Genomic DNA, 24,286 nt, shown 5'->3' on the forward strand with positions numbered 1-24,286 from the left:
ACGGAAATATTTGGATTTAAAAAACTTAAGGGTGGTATTCAACTTGTTATATATTCACGTGAAGACCTTAAAATCCACATTAAAACCGGCTGTCATAAGTTTTGATTGCTGGTTCTTACATCATTTTTTTTATTACAGTTATTACAGGAACTAAGTATATAAGTGTTCCTATAGACCCAATAAAATGAAAAATTATAATAAAATGATAAAAAATTACCAGTTTCAGATTTTTTCCTTTATATTGGCCTAATTATCTACCTGCATGCCAAATTTGAACTTTCTAGGTCACCTGGAAGTAGGTTATAGTTTTGATCTATAGGTCAGTCAGTGATAAAAATGACGATTTTTAGACGTTAATATCTAAATAACCATTTGAGATGCGTTTATGAAATTTGGAACACATATGTATCTCGCGAGTCTCAATATATGACCCAAATTTGACACATTTATGTCAAATAGTTTTTGAGTTATGAGGAGGTCAAAAGTGGCTCCAAATGGTTCGTGTAATATTACACACGGTGCTGCACGCCAGTTCTGTTACTAGAACTTGGCTGACACGCTACCGCGTGTCTAGATATAAAATCTTGACTGTATGTATCATAAAAACGGGCAAAAAGTGTAAAGAAATACTTAAATATCAACTTCATAATTAACTCGAAGATTAATTAAAGTAAAAAATCGTCCGATAAAATATTTCCACAATATTATATTTTATTATAATACGAAGATAAACAAGATTTTGCTCTGTCCCTTTTCTATTAAATTTGATAATTAATTAATAGTAAGTTGCTTTTTCTTTTTAAATATAAAATATTATCTGCATTACTTCAGTTTAATGATTCACGATGTTTTCCTTCACCGCCGAGCATGAGATTAATTATAAACAGAAATTAAGCACATGAAAATTCAGTGGTGCCTGTCTGGGTTTGAACCTGAAATCATCGGTTAAGATGCACGCGTTCTAACCACCGGGCCATCTCGGCTTAATAAAGATATATTAATCATAAACTCTTAATAGGGCACAATATAGCTGAGTTATCAGCAAACGCATGAAATACGTAAATATAAGGTTTGTTTATCTTTATTCCTACTTCCATTGGAATAGGCTATAAATAATAAGTAAGTAACTTCGTGTGACCAAAATAAAGTTTATTTCCGTAATATTTAAACCAATCAGTGATGGAAATTAAAGATTATAATATATTAATTTATGTCAGAAATCGCAAAAATATAAAAAACATGCTTGGTTAAAAAAATCACACTTCGTTCAATTCCAGTCTCAGGTTTCGTGCAATTAATCAGCAAACATTTCACTTAGTAAGAAAATATTAAGTAATTTATTTTATAACATTTATTTAAGTATGTCATAATTATATGAGAAACATGAATTTTGTCTATAAGGAACCGAATGAACCAAATTTACCGGATATGAATTATCATAGAAACAAATTTGTCCACGGCTTATAGATTCAAATTTGGTTAATTTTAAACAAGGTTAACCGATTACCCGCTTTAGAGCAGACCATTTTTTGGTTGCACATAATTTGGATTCGATACTAAATTCTAAGGTATTCGAATGTTACAGTGTCAAACACAATGTTAATCTGAATTAAATACTCCATATTTAATCCAGATTAAAATTAATTTTATCTGAACAAGGATCTAATAAATAATTGGAGAAAAGAATGTACCTTAGAGAAAAGACACATGCTATATGTAGCTTACTGTAGGATTTTTAAGACCTACTATTTTCTGGAACTCTAATGTTTATCCAGCGTTAGCTTTGTAGGCATACGATAATTTTTGTTTAAGAAATCATCAGGGTTCAGTCAAAAATATCTACAAATCAAATAAATAAAAAACATTTCCTACGTATATTTTTAAGTAAGTTGTTGAATGGTTGAGAATAAGTTAGTAGAGATACAGACAAAGGCAGAAAGCAACTATATGGTATAGTTACTGAGGTGGTTATAACATTTTATAAAGGTTAACCTTGTTCAACGTCTTACAGACCTTGACACTGAGAACAGAGTTCACGTATGCTATCAACAAAACACATCTCCATAAAACATTCTCGAAGTAAATTAAATCGAAATGTTTAACGAAAACAAATATTATTTTTTAAGTTATTCAATTTGTATAATAAATAAATTAATAAGTAATTAGAATCTAATTATTATTACAGCAATCTTACATAGTGTGTACCAGCAATGCTGAGTAATCTTGGTACTTTTAAATATATTTTTTGGTTAATCGCCAGAAACTATCGTTATTGGAATGGGAGTATTGACGGCGATTTAGCGTAATCATGGATGTATTTCTGAACAGGCCGAGTAGGCCATAGCCTAAGGTAGCAGTAGTTGCGCTTTTTTTGAACCAACATTTAAAAACTCGAAAAAGTCATCCCATATAGAGTGTTACACTAACCAACCGTACCGACTTCTTATGTGTAAAATTGATTACTTTTTTTAAAATAATTATATCATTATAAACAAACAAAGGTATAAGTCAATTACTAATGGGGAGAAAAATGATATATAATGTTCTCTTTTGAATAAAATTGAAAAATATACCTATGTATTATATTAACAAATCTAGAAACAAATAATGAAATATTCCATTGCCGAGAACCATTAGTTATCTTAAAATTTGACACGGACAAACGAGACAAGACGCGACTTGGATAGTCTAAGAACATTTTTCATTTACTTACTTAGTTTATTTTTATTTTTCAACACCGAGTATTACGCAAATTAACAGTTATTTTAATTGTTAATGTTATAATCAATTATAAATTCAAATAATGATTAATTCGTCGAATATAGTTAACATTTATAATCATTAATAACTCGACTTTGGAGGCGTACGTGACATTCGGTCGCAATGCCTTCGTGACATGATGATGTTAACGTACCTACACAATATTATCTGCGTGACTAATAACGATAACGTAATTAAGAAACTGATTTAGGGCTTCTAAATTCTTAGTATTCTTAATAGCTCACACAATAAGAGACATTCTCCTTTGATTAGGAATTTGTATACATTGAAATGAATATTTTGTGAGCTGGTTATAAGCTCACCTTTATAATGTTCTTAACGCCAAATGATCGTCGACTTAATATTGCTAACATCACCAGCAAGACTACTTACATGACTGTGAAACATGAACAGGGAAACAAAGTATTTTTGTAATAGTTATTTGCACAGAAAACGGGTCGACTGTTTTTTTAAGAACATCAATGCGAATAGAGGAAAAAGTATAGAAAAAATAAGGATATGAAAGAAAAATAGTAAGAATTATATTATATTAGTAGCGATGATAAATTTCTGAAAAAAATCTCACATCGATCGTAAAGCCTTGAAAACCAGCTAACGTGGATATGTTATTTTGTTAGGTGTGTAGTTAATGTCAATTTACATATCACAAAGTTCTACGTTTAGTTTTGATATTTTTCCTATAGAATGTAAGCAGGGATTTAACTTACGGAGATTTTTATTGAAAAAAGCGTTTTGGTTCATTTCTATCATCTAAATTGACCTTACCTTACCTTTATCATAATGAAATAGGTATTTATTAATTATTCGAAGTGACCGTCTTCCGAGCCAAGCCGAGATGGTCCAGTAGTTAGAATGCGTGCATCTTAGCCGATGATTGCGGATTCAATTTTTTTGCTGCTATGATTTAATTTTTTTAAAGATTTAACAAACACGAAAAGTGATTTTGGTGAAAGGTATTTAAAAACTTTGAAGCAAAATATTTATAGCAAAATAGACACAGGTTCCTTTTCAAGAAAATATTGAATTAGAAAATTTATATCTTTAAATTTATATACATGTAACTTAAATTATAACGTTTTAAAAATATATTTGTATATTATTAATATACCAATAATCAATATATCTTGGTTTGTAAAATGTTTGTTTGGCCTCGTATCTTCTAATAACTATAAAAATGTGTTTATGAAATGTTATAGGCTACTTGTTATGACAAATAAAGATTTGGATTTATGATTTGTTATCACAGAAATTGGCAAAATAAATACTTTTACAATGAAATGCAAAAAAAAATAAAGCAAAAAAATGCCACTTAAATATCGATATACATATATATACTTCTGTGCCGAAGTTGTTATATTATACACTTTGTAAATAGCCACTCAATGCCCATCAACTTCTATAATAATCCACCAACTACCGCCATAATAATTGGTATCTATATTATAGGTAAACACGAAGAATATTTTAGCCCAAGTCCTAACTGATAATAGTTTACAAATAAATTAAAAAAGAATCATTGCAACATATACAAGGGAGTAGCTAGTGTATTGTTAGGAATGTTTTAGTTTTCGTAATTTGTCATACTATGTTAGCTTGGATAAGGAGAAACACGCGTTGGATGGGTGGAACGGTGAATAAGTCAATAAGTGCATGAGTAAAAATGTAGATTGGAGGATTTACCCCATAGCCCTTACTTTCATTACTCTAATGTACTAGTAACATAAGTTTCTAGAAACGTTAATAAATATGCGCCTGATAAATAATAATAGCATTCAGTTAGTCACAATAAAGTGATTGTACTAATTATAATTAATAGGAGTTGCAGTATATAGTAAATTAACACCGATCTTTTATCAATTTATATAACAAAACCAAACATAAAGAAAAAAAATTGTATTCCTACAAGTATTTAAAATGGGATATTTACCATGTTTTTTATTTTTATTTGGTGGAGCTCGATATTTCGACATTATCTACGAATGTCTTGTTCTCGTGAACATAAAACATCCCATTTTAAATACTCGTAGTAACAAAGAAAAAAAAATCTAAAAGAAAATGTATCAATATAGTCAGTGGTCTCATTTTATGATTGTGTGAAAACATTAAACAAACAAGAAATTGATGGTATAAATTTAATTGAACTTGATGAAGGTTTGTATTTTGTCATGCAATTTATATTTCGTACACACACAATTGGTTAGAATTGATGAATTGATGTCGATAAATGACGATAATGTAATTTTGTAATCTTTTCAATTTTTATTATTATGGTTTTTAGTTGTGCTAACAGGGCACATTCATTCCGTTATCCACAATAGCCGCTATTAGTTTGTTTATAAAGTTAACAATTGAATAGTCGCAAGCTAGAACATAGCGCAAAGGATAATTTTAGATTACTATGTCAATAATTGTGCAACTGACAAAAAAGGAATTGTTTTAATTGATTATATTAGTTTAATGTACCTTAATTCTGAGTTAAAATCAATTTAAATTTTTTCAAAGGTAAAGAAGTTCCCAGACACATTTATAGGTTTCATTTATGATAACATATTATGTACGAGCGTCTATATAAATATTTATCCCGAATCTGATTCTGAAATGCAAACAGTTTGATATATACAAATAATATCGCTTGTTTTATATATGAAGAGGTACCACGCACCACCTGATAAAGTTTAAGAATTAATTTACTTATACAACAAAGTTAGGAATATTTAGTTGATGGGAGATATGGCTTGAAAGAAATAATGCAATAAACCAAAATACCTGGATGATGACTCCCTGGACTCTGTAAGACGGGAACTATAAGGCAAACGCTACAGGTGTTATTAACACATGACACTTTATCATGGCAGTCCGTCAGGAAATATCAAGAAAACCGGCCCGGCCCGGAACCTTAGCGGAAATGCTAAAGCGACACACGTCGAAAATATTTTCGCGCCCTTTACAGTTGAAACACTTGGACCTTGGAGTAATAGTGTAAAAACTTAAAGATATCACATAGCTTTTACTGGTGACTGGGGGGCTTGTTCGTTTATTGATCAGGAAATCATTATTGCGATTCAATGGGGAAATGCCAGCTCTCATGGAATGTATACACGAGGTCATGATTTGTGCAGCAGCTATATTTTCAATTTTGAGTAAAGTTGTATTATGTGAACTAATAAATCTAATTTATTAAGTAATAATAAGCGGTATGTATGTATATATTAAATAGATTTTTTTCTAACCACACATTAATGCTATCAAAAACTATATAAGTTAACCACAGACCATTTGTATCTCATTTTGTTATTAACTTATTTTGTGAATAGATTTAGAATGAAAGTATTTGTGTTGTTGTTTTGTGTCGCAGTCACCAGTTGTACTGGAAATGATCATATTGGTAAGAAATTGTAAAAAAAAGATCAGCGATAATTTTAAAATTATCCGCATAATACTAAATCATTACAGCAATTAAATATTTTTTTATAAGATAAAAATAATATACATATACGTAACAATATATTCATTTTTGTTCTGAAGCCTATTAAGATCACATAAAGGTACTTGAAATTTTAAAAAAACAAACGTACTTGAATTTCGAACAATCGATTGTATTTATCGGACCTAATATAAAACAGCAACGCTATAAGTATAATTTCATATCATTAGGCATTATCATAAATTTTGTTGGCCATCACTGCACGTTCAAAGCTCCAGTGGAATTTTCATTTATCTTATATAGCTGGTTTATTCAGTTACTCGACACGCACGATGAAGATAGTTAACCGATATTGGTAATGCACGATTCATATCATCTTATGGTATATAACTTTAATGCTGCGGACATAGAAACGTTTTATTCATTTATCAATAAAAGTTTGGGATATAGGCACGCAGACAGGCAAATGGGCAACCTGATGGTAAGTGATCACCATGTTATAGCCATTGGAACTATAAGAAATAATAACGATTCCCTATTGGCACCAACGTTGGGAGCTAAGATGGTATGTGCCTTGTACCTTTAGTACTGTACTGTTTAGCGTAAGAATATCTAATGGATATGGGTTTTCTTAGCTGGTACCTACCTAGACGGGCTTTTAATTCATTCACTAACTATTAAGTATAATTTTTATAATTTATATTTACAATAAAATATATTATTTCGATAGAAACATTGACAAACATTATATAAACAAGAGAAGTTCCGTCTCCGCAAAGTGAATTCATCCTCCCTTGGGCAAGGTGTATTGCTTCTATAATAAAATTAAGTTTAATACAATCAATGAGAATAGCAGCAGCAATGAGCGATTGTTTGCTAATTGCCAATGCTGCAATTTAAATATCATTTTAAAAAAATACTTCAATTAACTATAAACTATTCTTCCTCGATAAAAGATTATCAAAGATATATTTAAAAAGTAAAGATTCGTCGTTTACCTAATGAGAAAAATAAAAATTCAAGTGAATTTGATTACATGTATCTCTGTAGGTAACTTAATTATAGGAAAACACTTAATGATTGAGTTTCGTGCCGGTTCTTATCAGAATGATTCCGATACCTGAGGTAGCTTCAATTTCATCTTTTGAAACGACAATTCAAAAGTATTCGCCAAAGCATTTACATAGTTAATTATATTATGATTTGAATTATTCATCTTATATTTTCTGGCAAAGACCCGGTCTGTTGCATCGTTAATGCAGATAACAGTCATTATAGTTTACGATCAAATTTATTATTAAAACATAAACTTATCAGCTTAAGTTGGTATAATTACTAAATATAGTTTACAAATCAAAACTCAAGAGATAATTTTAAACTATGTAATTAAATATATCGTAAAGTTATTTTTTCTTTAAATACACTTAAAGTTTTAATTCTTCCATACACCCATATTAAATATAATACCTATTACTCAGATATAATGTTTTTCATTAATTCATAATATTTAATTTGCCCTTTTTATGCGTCCACCAATACTAGAGCTTAGGCAGAATTAGCAGCGTTGTGGTAATTTTCCACGACACGTGCTGAGTCATCATTCGGAGCTTGAGGTAGCTCTTTCGAGTTGGAGTCTTTACTTTTTAATTTGATGGCGTAAAGGTCCTACTGACCTTTACGCCGTCAACATCAATTAGAACAAGAAAGACATGCTGACATGCTATGTCAAAGCCTTTTTTTTACAAAGTAGACTTTGTTTTTAATTTGATCTATTTTTGTTTATATTCTTTCCCATACTTGCAAATAAATAAATTAATTTATCTATATAGCTAAATACGGCTCGACATCAATTGTAAAAAGAGAAAACCGGTTATTCCAAACATTAAATTTAAATATGATTTTGCCAGTAAATAAATAGTTTAGTTACCTTGATAATCTTCTGTACTTTTTTAAACACTTTTAATATTACACTTAATTGCTTATTGTAAATTATATTTATGGTAATTATAAAATGAAAACAGATTAGTCCGGGAAATTGTGATGGAAAATTTCAAGTTATTTGTTTCAGGAACCGCGACCTTTCATAGATATATGTAATAACAAAATTGTATGAACATTTCGTTTCTATTTGTAATTACGATTTTTTTTTTTCGTTTATTTACTAGGAGTAAGAGTAGGAGTTTTGATATTTGTCTAGTTATATTATTTATTATTTGGATATAAAGTTGATATATTATATATTTGACACAACGACGGGATGTCTACTGTTGATAATAGTAGGTATTACTGTAGTTTTTTCTAAAATGGCAAATGGACTTTACACATTTGGTAAGAGATACACCGAAATGCTTATGAAATACAAAACACGATTTCAATCAAATTTTTATTCCTGTGATGCAAAGTGCGATGACCTCTAACATTGCTTAATTAATAACTTAATTCAACCTCTAATGGGTTATTATACTTGCAGCAAATGGTTTAGAATATTAGAATATATCATGGTTTTTCTGTTTGACCTAAAGGTTGACTGGCAGAGAATGCCTTCAAGCATTAAGTCCGCCTTTTGTCCCATTAACTTTATGGTGGTCAATAAAGCATTTAAATAAAAATAAAAAAATAATAATAGTGGATGTTTCACACTTGTATACTTTAGTATATTGTTTATATGTTTTAATATGTGTAGGTACGTTTATGACCAAAAATACTACTAAACAATGATGTATACAGGTACATACTATTTCTACGAAATTTTTCAAAATATCCATGAGTTTCAGCAACGGCATTATTATAAATTGGGTCATTTATAGAAAATATATTTAAGGTGAATTTTTTTAAGGATATTTTTCTTTTAATTCAAACTTATATACAAAACATATTATTTCCTATGTACTATGGTATAAATCGCAGGAAGGAAAATTGGTGATATTAACGATAACGTTAAACAAGTTATGGACCTCATCTAAATATATGTATGTATATCTAATGATCATTTATCATATTGAATGTTGAATAAATGATTGATCAGTGGCTTTTTTCAATTATATATTTCTGTTGCTATACAATTTACATTCCGCTGTTAGGTGTTATTATTAATATTTTAATATTATGGATTATTTTATTTTACAATTTAATGTTATGTGGATAACCATATGATTGTACCTTACCTAAAGATCTTATTAATCTATACGAAGCTGCAATAAAACTAGAAGTAACAGGTATCTTAACGACTGCTTATAAATAAATAAATATTGGACAACATTATATACATTCCTCTGTTCCCAATGTACGTAGCTACAGCACTTGTGTTATGGAAAATCAGAAGTAGCGACGGTACCACAAACACAAAAGACAAAATAGAAATCTAATGAACTTTTTTTTACATCGACTCCGGTCCGGTGAAAACCGGTGTACACACTACTCGACCACAGAGGTCGTCAACTGCTTATCAAACAATGTTTAAAAAACAAAAATAAAAAAAAAAAAAAACATTTAAATGTCCTCCTGTAAGTAATCTAGAATATATATTTTTTGACACAGTCCGAGATTTTTTCATTCCTTAGCACCATTTATCACGCCATGCCACGCGACAAATTCAACATGCCTAAGGTTATCATCTCAGCATGCGCTACCCATAGTGGCCGCTGGTATCCCGAGCCTGGGCATGAACTCCCTGGACCCGATGGCAATGAGGCAAGTCAAGGCAGTTCAAGCTGGACTTAAGATGGAATTCAAAAATACCATTGTTAGAGGATTAAGGAATTGTAAAGTCTTGGAATTGAGGTAGGATTTTTTATGATAATTTGTTTTATCTTTGAAATTTTTGTACCTTTGATATAAAGAGGTGTGATGTGGCGCCATTATTAATATACACTTATCTAGACATATAATTAAACAATTTGATTTAAAGTTAAAGATTGTGTGATCATAACTCAAAATTTCAATTAAGCAATATCAGCCTTGTACATACATCACGCAATGCAGGTCGCTTAATTTAAAATCTCCTTATGTTTATAGTTTACGTTTGATGTTTTGAATAAATAAGTAAATAACCCAAATGACGTATTCAATGTCGCGTTTGTTTTTTGTTTAATTTAAAAAAAAAGATATAAATTTGTTTTTAATTATATTATTACTTATTCATTATCTTGATAATATCACGTAGGTATTTTAATTTAATAGAGTCAATAATTAATACTTGTACCTAATATAACAATCGCAAGCAAACCCTACATAAACAAGTAACCTGTTAATTACTAATAATCAGTCTTTGAGGATAATGCCTTTTACATATATAGGTAAACAGATAATATATAATAATAATATTGTTTTAATATTCCTGCAAAGTTCTTTTTAAAACACCGAGTTAATCCTCTAAATGGCTGTTGAGTCGACACTAATCTTGTAATGACACTTCCGTCGTAACGACCTCGATAGACTTAAGTAACCGTAAATCCTTAAAATATGGTTTACTTTAAACTACTTAAATGGATATTTATTCACGCGTTTATTACTGTTAATATATATATATAATTAATTAATTCACTTAGTTATTATTAGTTCATTAGGTAGTTTATAAAAGCGATTTAACTAAAATTATGTTAGAATTAACGTTATATTATACGAATTTTACGTATGTAGGTTTCCTTATTCAAAAATGCTATATATTAAAGAGTACTTTTATGTTAGAAAATATGAGGAAAATGATTTCATTGTTTATATAGGTAGTATGTTCCATTGTTGATTCAGGCGAGCATGGCTCACAATGTTCTATGTACAAAAGTTGTAAGTACATATTAACCGTAAAGTATCTGAGGACAATGAGCTGTTACGAATAGAACGTAACTTAAATAGCAGACCACGGGTTTAATCATTCGAACAGCGTTGATTTTTCAAGTATTCTATATTCATGTCGTTTGTAGCTTAAGGCAAAGACAAATATCATACTTATGTCGATGGGATGAATTCTCTTCCTGTCTTTGCCCAAAACTAGGACATCTAGTAGATTTTTCTTATTTATTTTGTTATCTTAATAACAGATAACAATATACAACCCAGAAATATAAAATGAAAGTAAAGCACAAAACTAAAATAAAAATAATAAATGGATACACAAATATAATGTGCATGAATATATATGTATATGTTTTATGCAATTTGCTTTATTAGCCATTCAATTAACAGCCTAGCCTTTTTACTAAGCGACGCCGTTAAATCAGCAGCCTTTAACACGATCAGTAAATACGGCTTTGAAGAATACGATAGGTTATTTAGTTTAAATAGAAATATTTATTTTATTTAGGTTTTTTTGGAACATAAGTGATTAAATAAAATGTTATAAATTAAACTTCCAGAATCTTTTTAGTGATGTAGGTAGTTATTTAGTCTTTTGATTGAAAGACTAATTATGTTGCGAAATATAAATTTACCTGTTAATTGTGGCCACCTGTTTCGTGTGTCTAAAAATAAGTTTAAATAAATAGGTTTAATTGATGCATTAAATCAAAAAAGTTTTTGTTGTATATAGTTAGTGAGAGTGTTAAGAGTTGTACATCTGATTCATTGGCAATTTAAATTAACTCATTTGATCTTTGTCCATTATCCATGGTACTTATAATTTAAAGCAAAATATTATCTCTGGAGATTTTTTAGCATTAGCCGCCCGTAAATGTCCCACTGCTGGGATAAAGGCCTCCTCTCCCTTTTGAGGGGAAGGTTTGGAGCATATTCCACCACGCTGCTCCAATGCGGGTTGGCGGATTCAGTGGTGCCTGTCTGGGTTTGAACCCGAAATCATCGGTTAAGATGCACGCGCTCTAACCACTGGGCCATCTCGGCTCATGGCTCTGGAGATAGCTATAGTAAAATAATGTTCGTTGTATTTTGTCATTTTGTTATTGTATATATGTAAAGATTCTGTAACAGTCGGATCAATTAATATTACCAACATAGAAATAATTTGACGAATGCTAAAATACTGATTTCGTTTTAAGGCAAATTAACCATAAGTCGACCAAGATGTGGTATATGTGGTACACTGGCTTATTTACTGGCTTACTTGAAAATATTTTAATTGTTAATGCTTGACATCTATCTCGAAAACCTCGAGGTGACAACCAACGAAGGTTATCTATCAAATTTTCCTCCTTTTAAAGGATGGCAAACTTTATCAAAATCTGTTAAAAAATCGATACACATAGCATAAACAAAAGACCTTGATCTATAAATTAACTGACCTGGACCCGAAATCTATGTTACTGAAATAGTAAAAATTATGTTAGATATAATGTTATCCAACGATTTTGCAATCGCACATAATTTGAATATTGGTATAGACGTTTATTTTGTTATTATTATGTTGGTATGAACTATAGTGTTCAACAAGACTCCAGCGTTGTAGAAATTTTAATACTGGTTTAATATATACATTATACATAGTATACATACAACACCTACAAAATATCGGTTCTATACCAACCAAATATAAGGTTGGGTATCAGTAAGGTAATGCAAAAACTTAATAACATGATAAAAAATACAAGTACACAGTGCGTGTATGTTTTTATTGTAAAATTTTTGATAATATTTATATTTATCGCTTATGTATTAAATAATATATAATATAATATATATTAAAAGTGTTATATATAATATATAATATATACAATCAGTTAAAAAGGATTATATATTTTCCATTTCATAGGCGCTCTTTTAAATAGTCGATTTGTAACTCAAAAGTGTGCGAACACATTACAAACTGTGATTCAGAAATAAAGCTTCTCTATTTAACAGAAAATCACGTAATAAAAGTTCGAAAATTTCGAATTCAATCGCATTACAAATGCGAACAGATACGTTGTTGATTACTATTTGCAAATTTTCTGTAAGAACAATATTTATGATAATATATAATATTTAATAAAGTTATATATACCTCCATGCGCTGAGAGTAATCACATATATTAATTTAATCATTACTTAAACTACTATTTACAGACAAAGAATTATATACACTAAAAGTGTTACGGTGTGGTTGAAGATTTCAGCACATTAAAACTTAAATAAATATTAATTACCATTTGCGTAAGATAAAATAGATATATTAAAAATAGCAATTTAATGTTCGACTACGGTATAAATGCAATTTATCATTAACTTAAACGATATAGGTAATATTTTGTTTTGTAGTTTTTAGCAGTTAATGTGGTAGGTACTATAATATATTAGCTTGTTACTAGTGTCAAAAGAAACTGTTAGATAGAGAACGCAATATGGTCAAAATTTTTTTTGTAACCATACCATTGCTAGTATTTTGTCGTTTAAATTGCAAGGATCTCGCCCTTATTTCTATAGTCTGAGTCTAAAACTATTTTTTACAGAGACCTAATTTTTTGTTGATGCTCCTTCATGTGATTATTAACTATTTATTTTTCAGACGTTTCAGCCACAAAACAGAAATAGATCTGAAATGTTCCGTGACTTTGATTGGTAATTATTCTTTAAATGGAAAGCTGCTTGTATTACCCATTGAGGGCGAAGGGAAATATAAAATTAAAATACGTAAGTGGATCCTTCGTTGTAGAAACAATAATTTAATAAAAACTAAAGGTTCTATATTATCGTTCCTTATTTTAGAGGACGTTATAGTAAAAGTGGCGCTGGATATTGAAGAATTAACGTCTGACGGTGAGCGTTACTGGAAGGTAAATGGTTTCAAGCAAACTGCTAATGTCGTGGGCCGGGTTCAATTCAATTTCCAGAATTTGTTTAATGGGAACCGACATCTATGTGAGTATTATTTTTATTAATTAAACATCTGCGTCTTGAGTCACCTCTGTGACATACTTATGCAAAAGAAAGCAATACATCGAAGTCTTGAAGCTATAAGAGGAGCAGATTACTCAATATAACTGTACCGTCAATTTACTTTTTACTGGTATTATTTGTCCCCCCTCATTCATTGAAATGCCAATAAAATTCTATTGTAAATTGAAGGAAGGAAGGACAAATAAGTGTTGGTTCCTAAAATTAAGGAAAACTTATATTTTTCATAATGGAAATATCTAATGGCGATTTAATCGCTTGCCATCACGTGCCATTTTTCTGCATACTACCTATAAATAATTTTTATAAAAATAGTGCCATAAAATTGTAGTTATTTGGATCATTGTTCTAACTATAACCCGGTCAAAATATATGTGGACACCACCTCTCTTGTTTCATCGCTCGACTCCCTTTTTTCATCCTGTTGCCTCAGTACAGTTTTCACATTGCATATTTGCCGATATGGTGTCAATGACACCAGGACTAAAAAAAAGAAAAAATAATAAATATACCTTCTTTACAGCTGATCCGGTACACGAGTTTGCTAACACAAATTGGAAAGACATATTTCAAGAGGTGGCGCCTCCGATAGTAAACACGATAGTATCGCAAATAGTTGATGAAACTATTAAATTCTTCGATAAAGTACCGATCGGACAGTTGGTTCTTTAATTCAATAAACTTATCTATTGAATAAATAAATATCATACAAAATAAATGTAGTTATTCCTCTATTATACCCCTATCTAAACAAAAACATTTTGTATGTAGTGCTTTGATTAATGAAGACCATTTAAGGCCGATTCACACATATCTGTGAAGTAAGTGACACAGTACTGACACCGTAATATAAAGAATGAATATCTCAAATTTCTCAAAATTAAGAGACGGGTGCGCTTATAACACTTCTTGATTTTTTCTATTATAATTTTTTCTTTAATTGTTTTATAAATATTTTAATTATACATTATTTAAATGTTATTATTATGTTATTATTTATTTATTATTCATAATTTAACTATAAAAAAAAACCGTATTTTTATATATAATATTTATGTATTGTCGTTTCCATGGGCACCGGGCGTAAAATTATAATTAATTACAAATAGCTTAATAACACATTAATCAAAGAATTTAGTTTATATGCAAATAATATAGGCCTACATTTTACATAAATGCGTTCTAATATAACACAAATTTAACATTTAATAAAACAAAAATAAATCAAATACGCTCTTCAAACATTTAACCTCTCCGGTTGCACACTCAAACTGTGTTTCGATCTAATTTTGCCAGTACGTTGTTTTATTTATTTTGATCATAGGTTTAAGTTGTGAAATATATATGTGTATTATACCTATCAAACTTTATATTCAGTTCTTTGTAAGGTGATGGAACGGATCTTAAACAACCAACTGATCCATTACCTAGAAGATCACTGTCTAATTAATGATCGTCAGTACGGGTTTCGACCAAAACGGTCCACAGGTGATCTTCTAGCGTACGTAACACACCTCTGGGGTGAAGCTATCGATAAGCGTGGAGAGTCGTTGGCCGTCAGCCTCGATATCTCCAAGGCTTTCGACAGAGTCTGGCACAGAAGTCTTCTCTCCAAGCTGCCGGCATACGGTCTGCCGGTTCAGCTCTGCACCTGGATTGCTAGCTTCCTACACAAGCGCAGCCTTCGCGTTCTAGTTGATGGTTGCGCTTCAAAATCCCATGTAGTGAATGCTGGAGTCCCCCAGGGGTCTGTGATATCCCCCACGCTCTTTCTTCTGCATATCAATGATATGCTCTCTCTCGGGAACGTACATTGCCATGCAGATGACAGTACAGTGCACGGGGAATACCACGGACGCGCAGCGGCTGGACGGGCGGAAACTGAGGAGAGACGGAGGGATCTTGTTGTTGAACTCGATAGGACGTTAGGACTCATCGCCAAATGGGGCTCTGACAATCTTGTTGAGTTTAACGCCAAGAAAACACAGGTGTGCGCTCTCACAGCGAAAAAGTCACCATTTTCCCCTCCTCCTTCCTTCTGTGGCACTACGCTGGAGATACATAGCAAAGTCGCCATACTGGGAATCGACGTTCGGTGCGACCTCAATCCAAAGGATCACATCGAGGCTGTTATAAAAACAGCCTCACGTAAACTCGGAGTCCTGAACAAGGTGCGGCGTTTTTTCACGCCTGCTCAACTGCTCCTGCTGTATAAAACACAGGTACGGTCCTGCGTTGAATATTGCTCGCACCTCTGGGATGGCTCCGCTAAGTACCTACTGGAGGCCTTGGATCGGTTGCAGCGACGTGCGGTTCGCATTATTGGCGATGTAAAGGTCACCAACACCCTCGAGCCTTTACAATTGCGTCGAGAGATAGCGGCACTCAGCGCTTTCTATCGAATGTGTCACGGCGAGTGCTCAGAGGAACTATTCTCCCTTATTCCTGCTTCCCCTTTCCTTCACAAGTCCACGCGTGCTGGTTCTCGATGTCACCGCCTAACTGTGACATCAATTCCATCGCGTACAAAGAAATTTGGCAACTCTTTTCTTTGTCGCACTTCCAAAACATGGAATTCTTTACCAGCGCACGTATTCCCCTCCTCTTATGACCTGGGTTCCTTCAAACGAGGCGTGAAGAGGCATCTTGCGGGCCGGCAAGGCGGGGGCGGCTAGAGCAGATCACCTTTCCCAACTGCACTAGCCGTCGTCGCGTTTGGACTCTACTACCACTTACCATCAGGTGGAGCAGAGTCATTTGCCCTCACAGGCTATAAAAAAAAAAATATATATAATTTATTTGACGCTGTAATATCACTGTATATGACTTAGGTCAAAACTATATTTGGAAGTACATTTTTCAAAACTTTTCTCCATTAGGCTTGTTTCCACTAATAATAAATCGGATGGCTTTAAGTTTCTAATGATTAACCATGATAATTAGTAAATAAAAAAACAACTTTTCTACAAAAATAATAAAAGATTCATTATATTTTTGGAAAATAAAATCGACAAAATGAGGCATTTAATCACGTGACATTAAACACCAATCAGAGTCGCGTGACGTCACACCTCGCGAAACAAGAGTGGAACGCTACGTTGTTGCTATCAATTATCATTATGGCAGATAAACTGGGGGTACTACTTGGTTCTGGATCTTTCAGACACTCTGCGATTATTAACAAACTTTGTTTTTTCAACATATATCGTCTTGGCATTCGAACTTCGTTGGTATACAACCTGGTTTCATGCGCACTTGTGTCTTTACCCATAATATGATACTCTGTATAATTAGTCATATCATTTGGCAACTAAAAAAATAAAAAGCGTTTGAATTATTACATTTTATAAAACGAAAATAATATTTTAACTCAAACAAATCATAAAATCCTATTCTAGTCCTAACATTTTATAGGTTATGTGTGATATATTATATTTGCTAAATTCATTTCTTTTACTATACATTTATAAATAGATATATCAAGTTGTATTTAATACTTACATCGAAATGATCTTCACAGAAATAAATTGTGGAATTAGTTGACAAAATAAGAGCATCTTGCCTCCATGCCATTTAACCACTTTATTCGTATTTATTTATTGTTTGGTACGTATATGAATAATTTGTCTGGCGTTTTTATCGTTGTACTTTCACATTGGGGCACCATACAGTATTTATAATACGAGGAATTCATTATTTATTAAAAAACACAATTGACTGTCATACACAAACACGGCTGTTTCGCGAGGTGTGACGTCATTCAAGACGCCATGACAATCTTGGCCTTTTTCGCGGTCAATTTCAAGTTCATTTCTAAAAACTCAAAATACTAACTTAAAAAACGTATTTTTCTTAAAATAGTATATTTTTGGGGTGAAATAGATGCTAAGCTATAGTTTTAAACTAATTTCCAAATTTTGTCAACTAGCCTTTTCTTGTCGTAAAAATCTGAAAAAAATACCTCATTCAGTTCTCACTATTAAAATTATTATTCCACTTTTAACTTACTTATATCTCCCGTTTTTGTCTGTTTTTAAGCTATTTTTAAGTTTTTCGTTTATATCTTTTTTATTATTGTTTCGATCTTTTTTCCGTGTTCGGCGCGATTGTGGGGCCCTCTGCTCTGCATCCGTTGACATTTCAATCTCCCGGATCGGCCTATCCGTTCGAGAGTTATCGGTCGAAAACCGAAAAATTGTGATGTAATATATATATAGAACAGGGAGGGTAAAAATCAACCAAACATTTTTTATCGGCTTATCCGATAGCCCGGGCTCTGAGGATCAATAATGATGCCTTAGAGCCACCCTGGCCCAAGTACTTCCTGCGGGACGCCGCATTAATCTGCAGCCTCAAGCAATTATATGGACTCCGATATGGAGACAGCGTCGGACGCCTCGGTCCGGTTCGTCGACCATGACGAATCCGACTCGGACTCCGACTCGGCGAGACTCACTGCCGACCGCCGCGGCAACTCAAAGAACGGGCTCAGCCAAGCTAGGGCTGAACTAAAAAAGAAAGAGGAGGAAGACAGGGAACTCGCCTTCGAGCGTACCCTGCGCAGCCGAGCCTTTAAAAAGGCGCCGGCTGCGGCGCCGGTGGTCAACGAGCCGACCCCCGCAATAAGCATCACAGACCCAGCCGACTTAAGCGCCGAGGAGCTCCGCGCGGAGGCTGGCCGAAATGCGGCCCAGATCCGAGAGGTCGCTCTTAAATCCTCCAACTTGAAAGGAGGGTTTATTAAAAAGCTAAAGGACGCAGCGACCTCTCTGGAGGGTGTGGTCGAGGCCCTCGCCTCTCGGACGGAGGCCGAGGAGAGCAGGAGGCTCCGGGCAGATAACAACCGCCTGCACAGGGAGGTTGAAAACCTCAAGGCGGAGCTAAAGGCCCACCGCCGTGAGTACGCGGAGATGCGTACCACGGTGGCAGCGGCGACCGAGGCGGCCAACACCCCGCGAGGCGCTCCTTCGATTGCGGAGCTCAAGGACTTCATCGTCAGGTCGATCGGCGCGGCGATGAAGGACCAATTGGCGGGCCTGGAGGAGCGCCTCCCTGCGAGGATGCAGCGACCTCCCTCCGCGGCAGATAAACCGCTAGAGGTGACGCCGTCTCACGCGTCGGCGGCCCGTCAGCCGGCGATACCGAAAAAGGCCAGGAAAACGGCCCCACCAGTGGCACAATCGCCGACCGCAGGCCCTCCATGTGCGACGGTAAGCGCCCCGGTTGCACCGGCGACGTCCCAGACACCACCGAACAAGGTAACGTCCTGGTCCACGGTGGTGAAGAAGGGCAGGAAGGGGAGCAAGACCACCTCTTCCGCCGACGCTACGGCCGCAAAGGCGCCGCCGAAGACGCCCCAGCCAGCCAAATCGAAGCTGGCCACCCCTCGCTCGGCTGCAATCGTTCTCACGTTGCAGCCGGAAGCAGTAGGAAAGGGCGTCACCTACGCGCAGGTCCTGGAGAGAGCGGAGCAAAGTGTCAAGCTCCAGGACCTAGGAATCAGCGGTGGGCTGAAGGTGCGACGCACGGCGACCGGAGCCAGGGCTCTCGAGCTGCCGAAAGCCCAAGCGGAGCAGGCCGATAGGTTGGCGGCGAAGCTCCGCACAGTTCTCGACGGGGTCGCTGACGTAGTGCGCCCGGTCAAGAAGGCCGACCTGAAGGTGACGGGGCTCGACGACTCCGTCACCTTGGAGAAACTGGCCGCGGCGATCGCGCACGCCGGTGACTGCTCCTCCGAGGCGGTGAAGTGCGGAGTGATGCAGCGCGGACCCGGCTATATGGGGATGGTCCGCGTCACCTGCCCCCTCACGGCAGCGAAGAAGCTGGCCGCTGCCGGTGGCCTCCTCGTCGGGTGGAGCTCGGCCAAGGTGGCCGTCGTGGAGCAGCGCCCTATGCGCGGCTACAAGTGTATGGGCCTTGGCCATACACGGGCGCTCTGCCCGTCGAAGGCGGAGAGGGGAGGCCTGTGCTACCGCTGTGGCTCGGACGGCCACAAGTCAGCGGAATGCACGGCCAAGATGCGCTGCGCGGTCTGCGCGGAGGCTGGCAAGCCTTCGGGGCACCTGATGGGGGCCAGGGATTGCAACCCCCCCATCACGAAGGGTAAAGCGGTCCAAGGAACCAGGACCGCCCCGCGCGAGGAAAGCCGCCAGGCTACGGAGGAAGCTCAGAAGAATCAAGTATGCCAGCACACCTGAGCTTCCTACAATCGAACGTGAACCACTCCGCCGGAGCGCAGGACCTTCTGCTGCAGTCCATGGCGGAGTGGCAGGTAGACCTGGCGGTGGCCTGTGAGCCCTACTTCGTCCCTCCCCTACCTCACTGGCTGGGGGACTCGGACGACACCGTGGCGGTTCTCACGAGGAGCGGAACGGGCCCCCCCCTCTCACTCATCGAGAGGGGCTCGGGCTACGTAGTGGTGGGGTGGGGGGAGTACGTCGTCGTCGGTACGTACTTCTCCCCTAATCGCAGCCTGGCTGAGTTCGAGACTTACCTCGGCTTAGTCAGAGCTGCGGTGGCCAGGCAGTCGCCGAAACCGATACTGGTTCTCGGCGACTTAAACGCAAAGTCGCGTGCCTGGGGCAACCCCGCCACGAATCCGCGAGGGAGGGCCGTCCAGGTGTGGGCCCTGCTCTCCGACCTGTCCCTTCTCAACAGGGGGCAGGTTCACACCTGCGTGCGACATCAGGGGGGTTCCGTGGTGGACGTTTCGTTCGCCACCCCCGTCGTTGCACGCAGAGTGGTCGACTGGAGAGTGGAGGAGGAGGTGGAGACTCTATCGGATCACCGGTACATCCGATTCGAGATCTCCACCTCTCGCAGGCCGGCGGAACCCCAGAGGGTGCCGACTACGCTGCCGAGGTGGTCTCTCGGCCAGGTCGATCGAGAGCTGGTCAAGGAGGCCGCCATCGTGCAGCGGTGGGGTTCCGCGGGGAGGACGGAGGGCGCCAGCGCAGAGGAGCTGGCGGGCCGCATGCGCAGTTCGCTCAAGGAGGTCTGCGATGCGGCCATGCCTCGGACCCGGCGCAGGGTTCCGCGCCGGCACGTCTATTGGTGGTCGCCCGAAATCGCCGACCTTCGGGCGACGTGCTGCCGGGCGCGGAGGGCCTACGTCCGCTGTCGAAGGCGCAACGGCCTCGACACGGACCTGGAGGGACAGATGCTGGACGCTTATCGCCAGATGAAAAAAGATCTGCAGCTGGCGATAAGCAAGGCCAAGGAGAAGGCCAGGGAGGAGCTTCTGGCGGGTCTCAATCGAGACCCGTGGGGGCGCCCGTACCGCGGCGTACGCGGAAAGTTCCGCACTCAAGGCGCCCCCGTCACTGAGACGCTGCCGCCGGAACTCCTCCTGCGCCTGGTCGGGGAACTCTTCCCCCATCCAGGCGAGCATGTCCCTCCGCAGATGGCCCCCCGCTCCGTGATCGAAGACGCAGTGGCTCCACCACTGATCACGGAGCGGGAGATGGAGATGGCCCTCGGCCGCTTGAGGGCCAAGAACACGGCGCCGGGTCCGGACGGGGTTCCAGGGCGTGTTCTGTGCGACGCCCTGGAATTCCTGGGTGCAAGGCTTCGGGAGCTGTTCGACGAGTGCCTGTGCAGCGGGCAGTTTCCGAAGCCTTGGAAGGAAGGAAAGTTGGTCCTGTTGCCGAAGGAAGGTCGGCCGATGGATTCCCCTTCGGCATACAGGCCAATAGTGCTGCTGAACGAGACGGGCAAACTCTTCGAGAAGGTCCTCGCAGCCCGTCTCGTTCAGCACCTCGAGGAGGTCGGTCCGGGTCTCTCAGAGGCTCAGTACGGGTTCAGGGCGGGCCGGTCGACGGTCGACGCCCTGGACGCCCTGAAGACTCGGACGACGGAAGCGGTGGCCCGGGGGCAAGTCGTCCTGGCGGTTTCGCTCGACGTGGCGAACGCCTTCAACAGTCTCCCTTTCGAGACGATACGGGAGGCACTCCGATACCATGGGGTGCCGACCTATTTCAGGAGGCTGCTGGAGGCGTACCTCCAGGACAGGGAGGTCCTCTGGGCGGGGGTCGATGGGAGGCTGGTCCGGCGTCGGGTAGGCTGCGGCGTTCCACAGGGGTCGGTTCTCGGCCCAATCCTGTGGAACGTCGGTTTCGACTGGCTCCTGCGAGCTCCCGTCCTTCCCGGGATGGGGGTGTTGTGCTACGCTGACGACACCCTCGTCACGGCGACTGGGCGGGACTTTCGGGAGGCGGCACGCCTCGCCGAGGTCGGAACGGCTCTCACCGTGGACCGTATGGGAATGCTGGGCTTGAGGGTCTCCATATCCAAAACGGAGGCCCTCCTGTTCCACGGTCCACGGCAAGGACCCCCACGAGGGGCGAGTATCACCGTCCGGGGGACGGTGATCAAGGTGCAGGCCCAGATGAAGTATCTGGGCCTCATCCTGGACGGTCGATGGAGCTTCGGGCAGCATTTTGTCCATCTCGGCCCGAGGCTCATCAACGCCGCCGCCGCTCTCGGCCGCCTCCTTCCGAATGTGGGGGGGCCGGGATCGCTATGCCGGCGTCTATATTCCGGTGTAGTGAGGTCGATGGCGCTGTACGGTGCCCCGATCTGGGTCGACGCCCTCACCGCTGACAACCGGGCCCTGCTGCGTAAGCCGCAGAGGGTCATAGCGGTGAGAGGCATCAGAGGGTACCGTACGGTGTCGTGGGCTGCGGCGACACTTCTCGCGGGCGATCCGCCCTGGGAGCTCCAGGCGGAGGTGCTCGCGGAAGTGTACCGGTTCCGGGTCGAGGCGAGGAACCGCGGCGACCGTCCAGGGTCGGCGGAGGTCGGGCGGATCAGGGCTCTAGCCCAGCGAGCCCTGATCGCCCGATGGCAGGAGGATCTGGGGTCACCCACGGCGGGCCTGGCGACAGTGGAGGCGATCCGGCCCCACTTGAGTCGCTGGGTCGAGAGGAAGAAGGGCACACTCACCTTCAGGATGACGCAGGTACTTACCGGGCACGGATGCTTCGGTAAGTACCTGCACGGGATAGCGCGGCGGGAGGTGTCACCCTCCTGCCACGAGTGTGGTGCGCCAGTCGACACGGCGCACCACACCCTGAGTGAGTGTGCTGCGTGGGGGCCCCAGAGGCACACCCTTGCGGCGACTATGGGCGGAGACCTCTCGCTGCCGAGCATCGTCAATGAAATGCTCGGTAGTGAGACGTGTTGGTCGGAGATGCGCTCCTTCTGCGAAAACGTGATGTCGCAGAAGGAAGCCGCGGAGCGGGAGCGGGAAGAGGATGCCGCTGCAGACCCGCTCCGCCGAAGACGACCGGGGAGGAGGAAGAAGCGCTACGCGCACCTTCTCCCCCCGCCTCAATAGGCGTCGCAGGGACTAGGGGGGGTCTCAGTATCCCGAGAACCCCCTCTAGGTGTTGGAGGCCCGCATAGGCGGGCCGACCGTCAGGGCGTCACGGTAGCATGCGCAAGCGATCCCGTGGCGCCCGCCGAAAGACGGAGAGGGTACCGCTGGTTTTTTAGTGGGTAAACCCGGCGTACCTGGGCGCACTCGGCGTCCAGGGCTCCGGGGAGTCCCACACACCCCCCCACCTTCCATCACGTGGGGGAAGCGCGTAACGCGTTTTTCCAGCGAGAAAAAAAAAAAAAAAAAGGTCAAAACTATATTTGGGTTCAATCCCAGACAAACAAAGTTTATTTTTCCATGAGCTAAATTTGTGTTTATACCTGTGAAAGCATCTTGTGGGTATATATTTTAAAGCATTTAAATAATTTCGCCGAGAAGTAGCGTTATAGATGATGCTCGAAATCTATCTTATCAACAAAATACAAGCACGTAAACAGCTCGTGTCGTGTGAGGCTATTACTTTTTTTTTCTTTTATGATATAGGTAGGACGTGCGAATGGGCTACATGATACTACCGCCCATAGACAATGGCTTTATAAGAAATATGAATGCCTGTTGTTGCATAGGATCACTCACCCTTCAAACTGGAACACAACTCTACTGCTGTTTAGAGATACAATATCTGATGAGTGAGTGGTACCTACCATGACGGGCAAACACGAAGCTAAGTAAACTAGTAATTCAATTCTCTAAGAAGAAACTCGAAACTCACTCCTAAAACGATCATGACATGTCAGATTGATAAATGCAACATTTTCTATAATAACAACTAAAAATGATATGATACACATATCAAAATGGAGTATCACCGTAATTCCATTTTTAACTGTCCCCATACAAAGTTTAGAGCGATATGAATTCTTACAGAATCGCACTGTTGA

General features: G+C 38.9%; 2 protein-coding genes across 2 annotated transcripts; both read left to right on the forward strand.

Moving 5' to 3' along the window:
• The first annotated feature begins 8,508 nt into the window (after nucleotides 1-8,508).
• On the forward strand, nucleotides 8,509-14,698 carry LOC125067073 (protein takeout-like). Its single transcript, XM_047675453.1, has 5 exons — nucleotides 8,509-8,533; nucleotides 9,766-9,985; nucleotides 13,638-13,762; nucleotides 13,838-13,990; nucleotides 14,550-14,698. Exons 1-5 carry the CDS (start codon nucleotides 8,509-8,511, stop codon nucleotides 14,696-14,698), a joined length of 672 nt encoding a protein of 223 aa, XP_047531409.1.
• A 3,704-nt stretch (nucleotides 14,699-18,402) lies between these two features.
• Nucleotides 18,403-24,286, forward strand: LOC125067074. Its single transcript, XM_047675454.1, has 2 exons — nucleotides 18,403-20,128; nucleotides 24,273-24,286. The coding sequence occupies exons 1-2, from the start codon at nucleotides 18,403-18,405 to the stop codon at nucleotides 24,284-24,286; spliced, it is 1,740 nt and encodes a 579-aa protein (XP_047531410.1).

This window comes from Vanessa atalanta, chromosome 10, assembly GCF_905147765.1.
Source record: "Vanessa atalanta chromosome 10, ilVanAtal1.2, whole genome shotgun sequence".
NCBI lineage: Eukaryota > Metazoa > Arthropoda > Insecta > Lepidoptera > Nymphalidae > Vanessa > Vanessa atalanta.

What these genes read in the sequence shown, in the direction of transcription:
- LOC125067073 (XM_047675453.1), top strand. Translation starts at nt 8,509, where the DNA reads ATGGCAAATGGACTTTACACATTTG. An exon ending in TGTAAAGTCTTGGAATTGAG is followed by an intron (nt 9,986 to 13,637) that starts GTAGGATTTTTT and finishes TTTATTTTTCAG; the next exon opens with ACGTTTCAGCCACAAAACAG. An exon ending in GAAATATAAAATTAAAATAC is followed by an intron (nt 13,763 to 13,837) that starts GTAAGTGGATCC and finishes TCCTTATTTTAG; the next exon opens with AGGACGTTATAGTAAAAGTG.
- LOC125067074 (XM_047675454.1), top strand. Translation starts at nt 18,403, where the DNA reads ATGGAGACAGCGTCGGACGCCTCGGTCCGGTTCGTCGACCATGACGAA.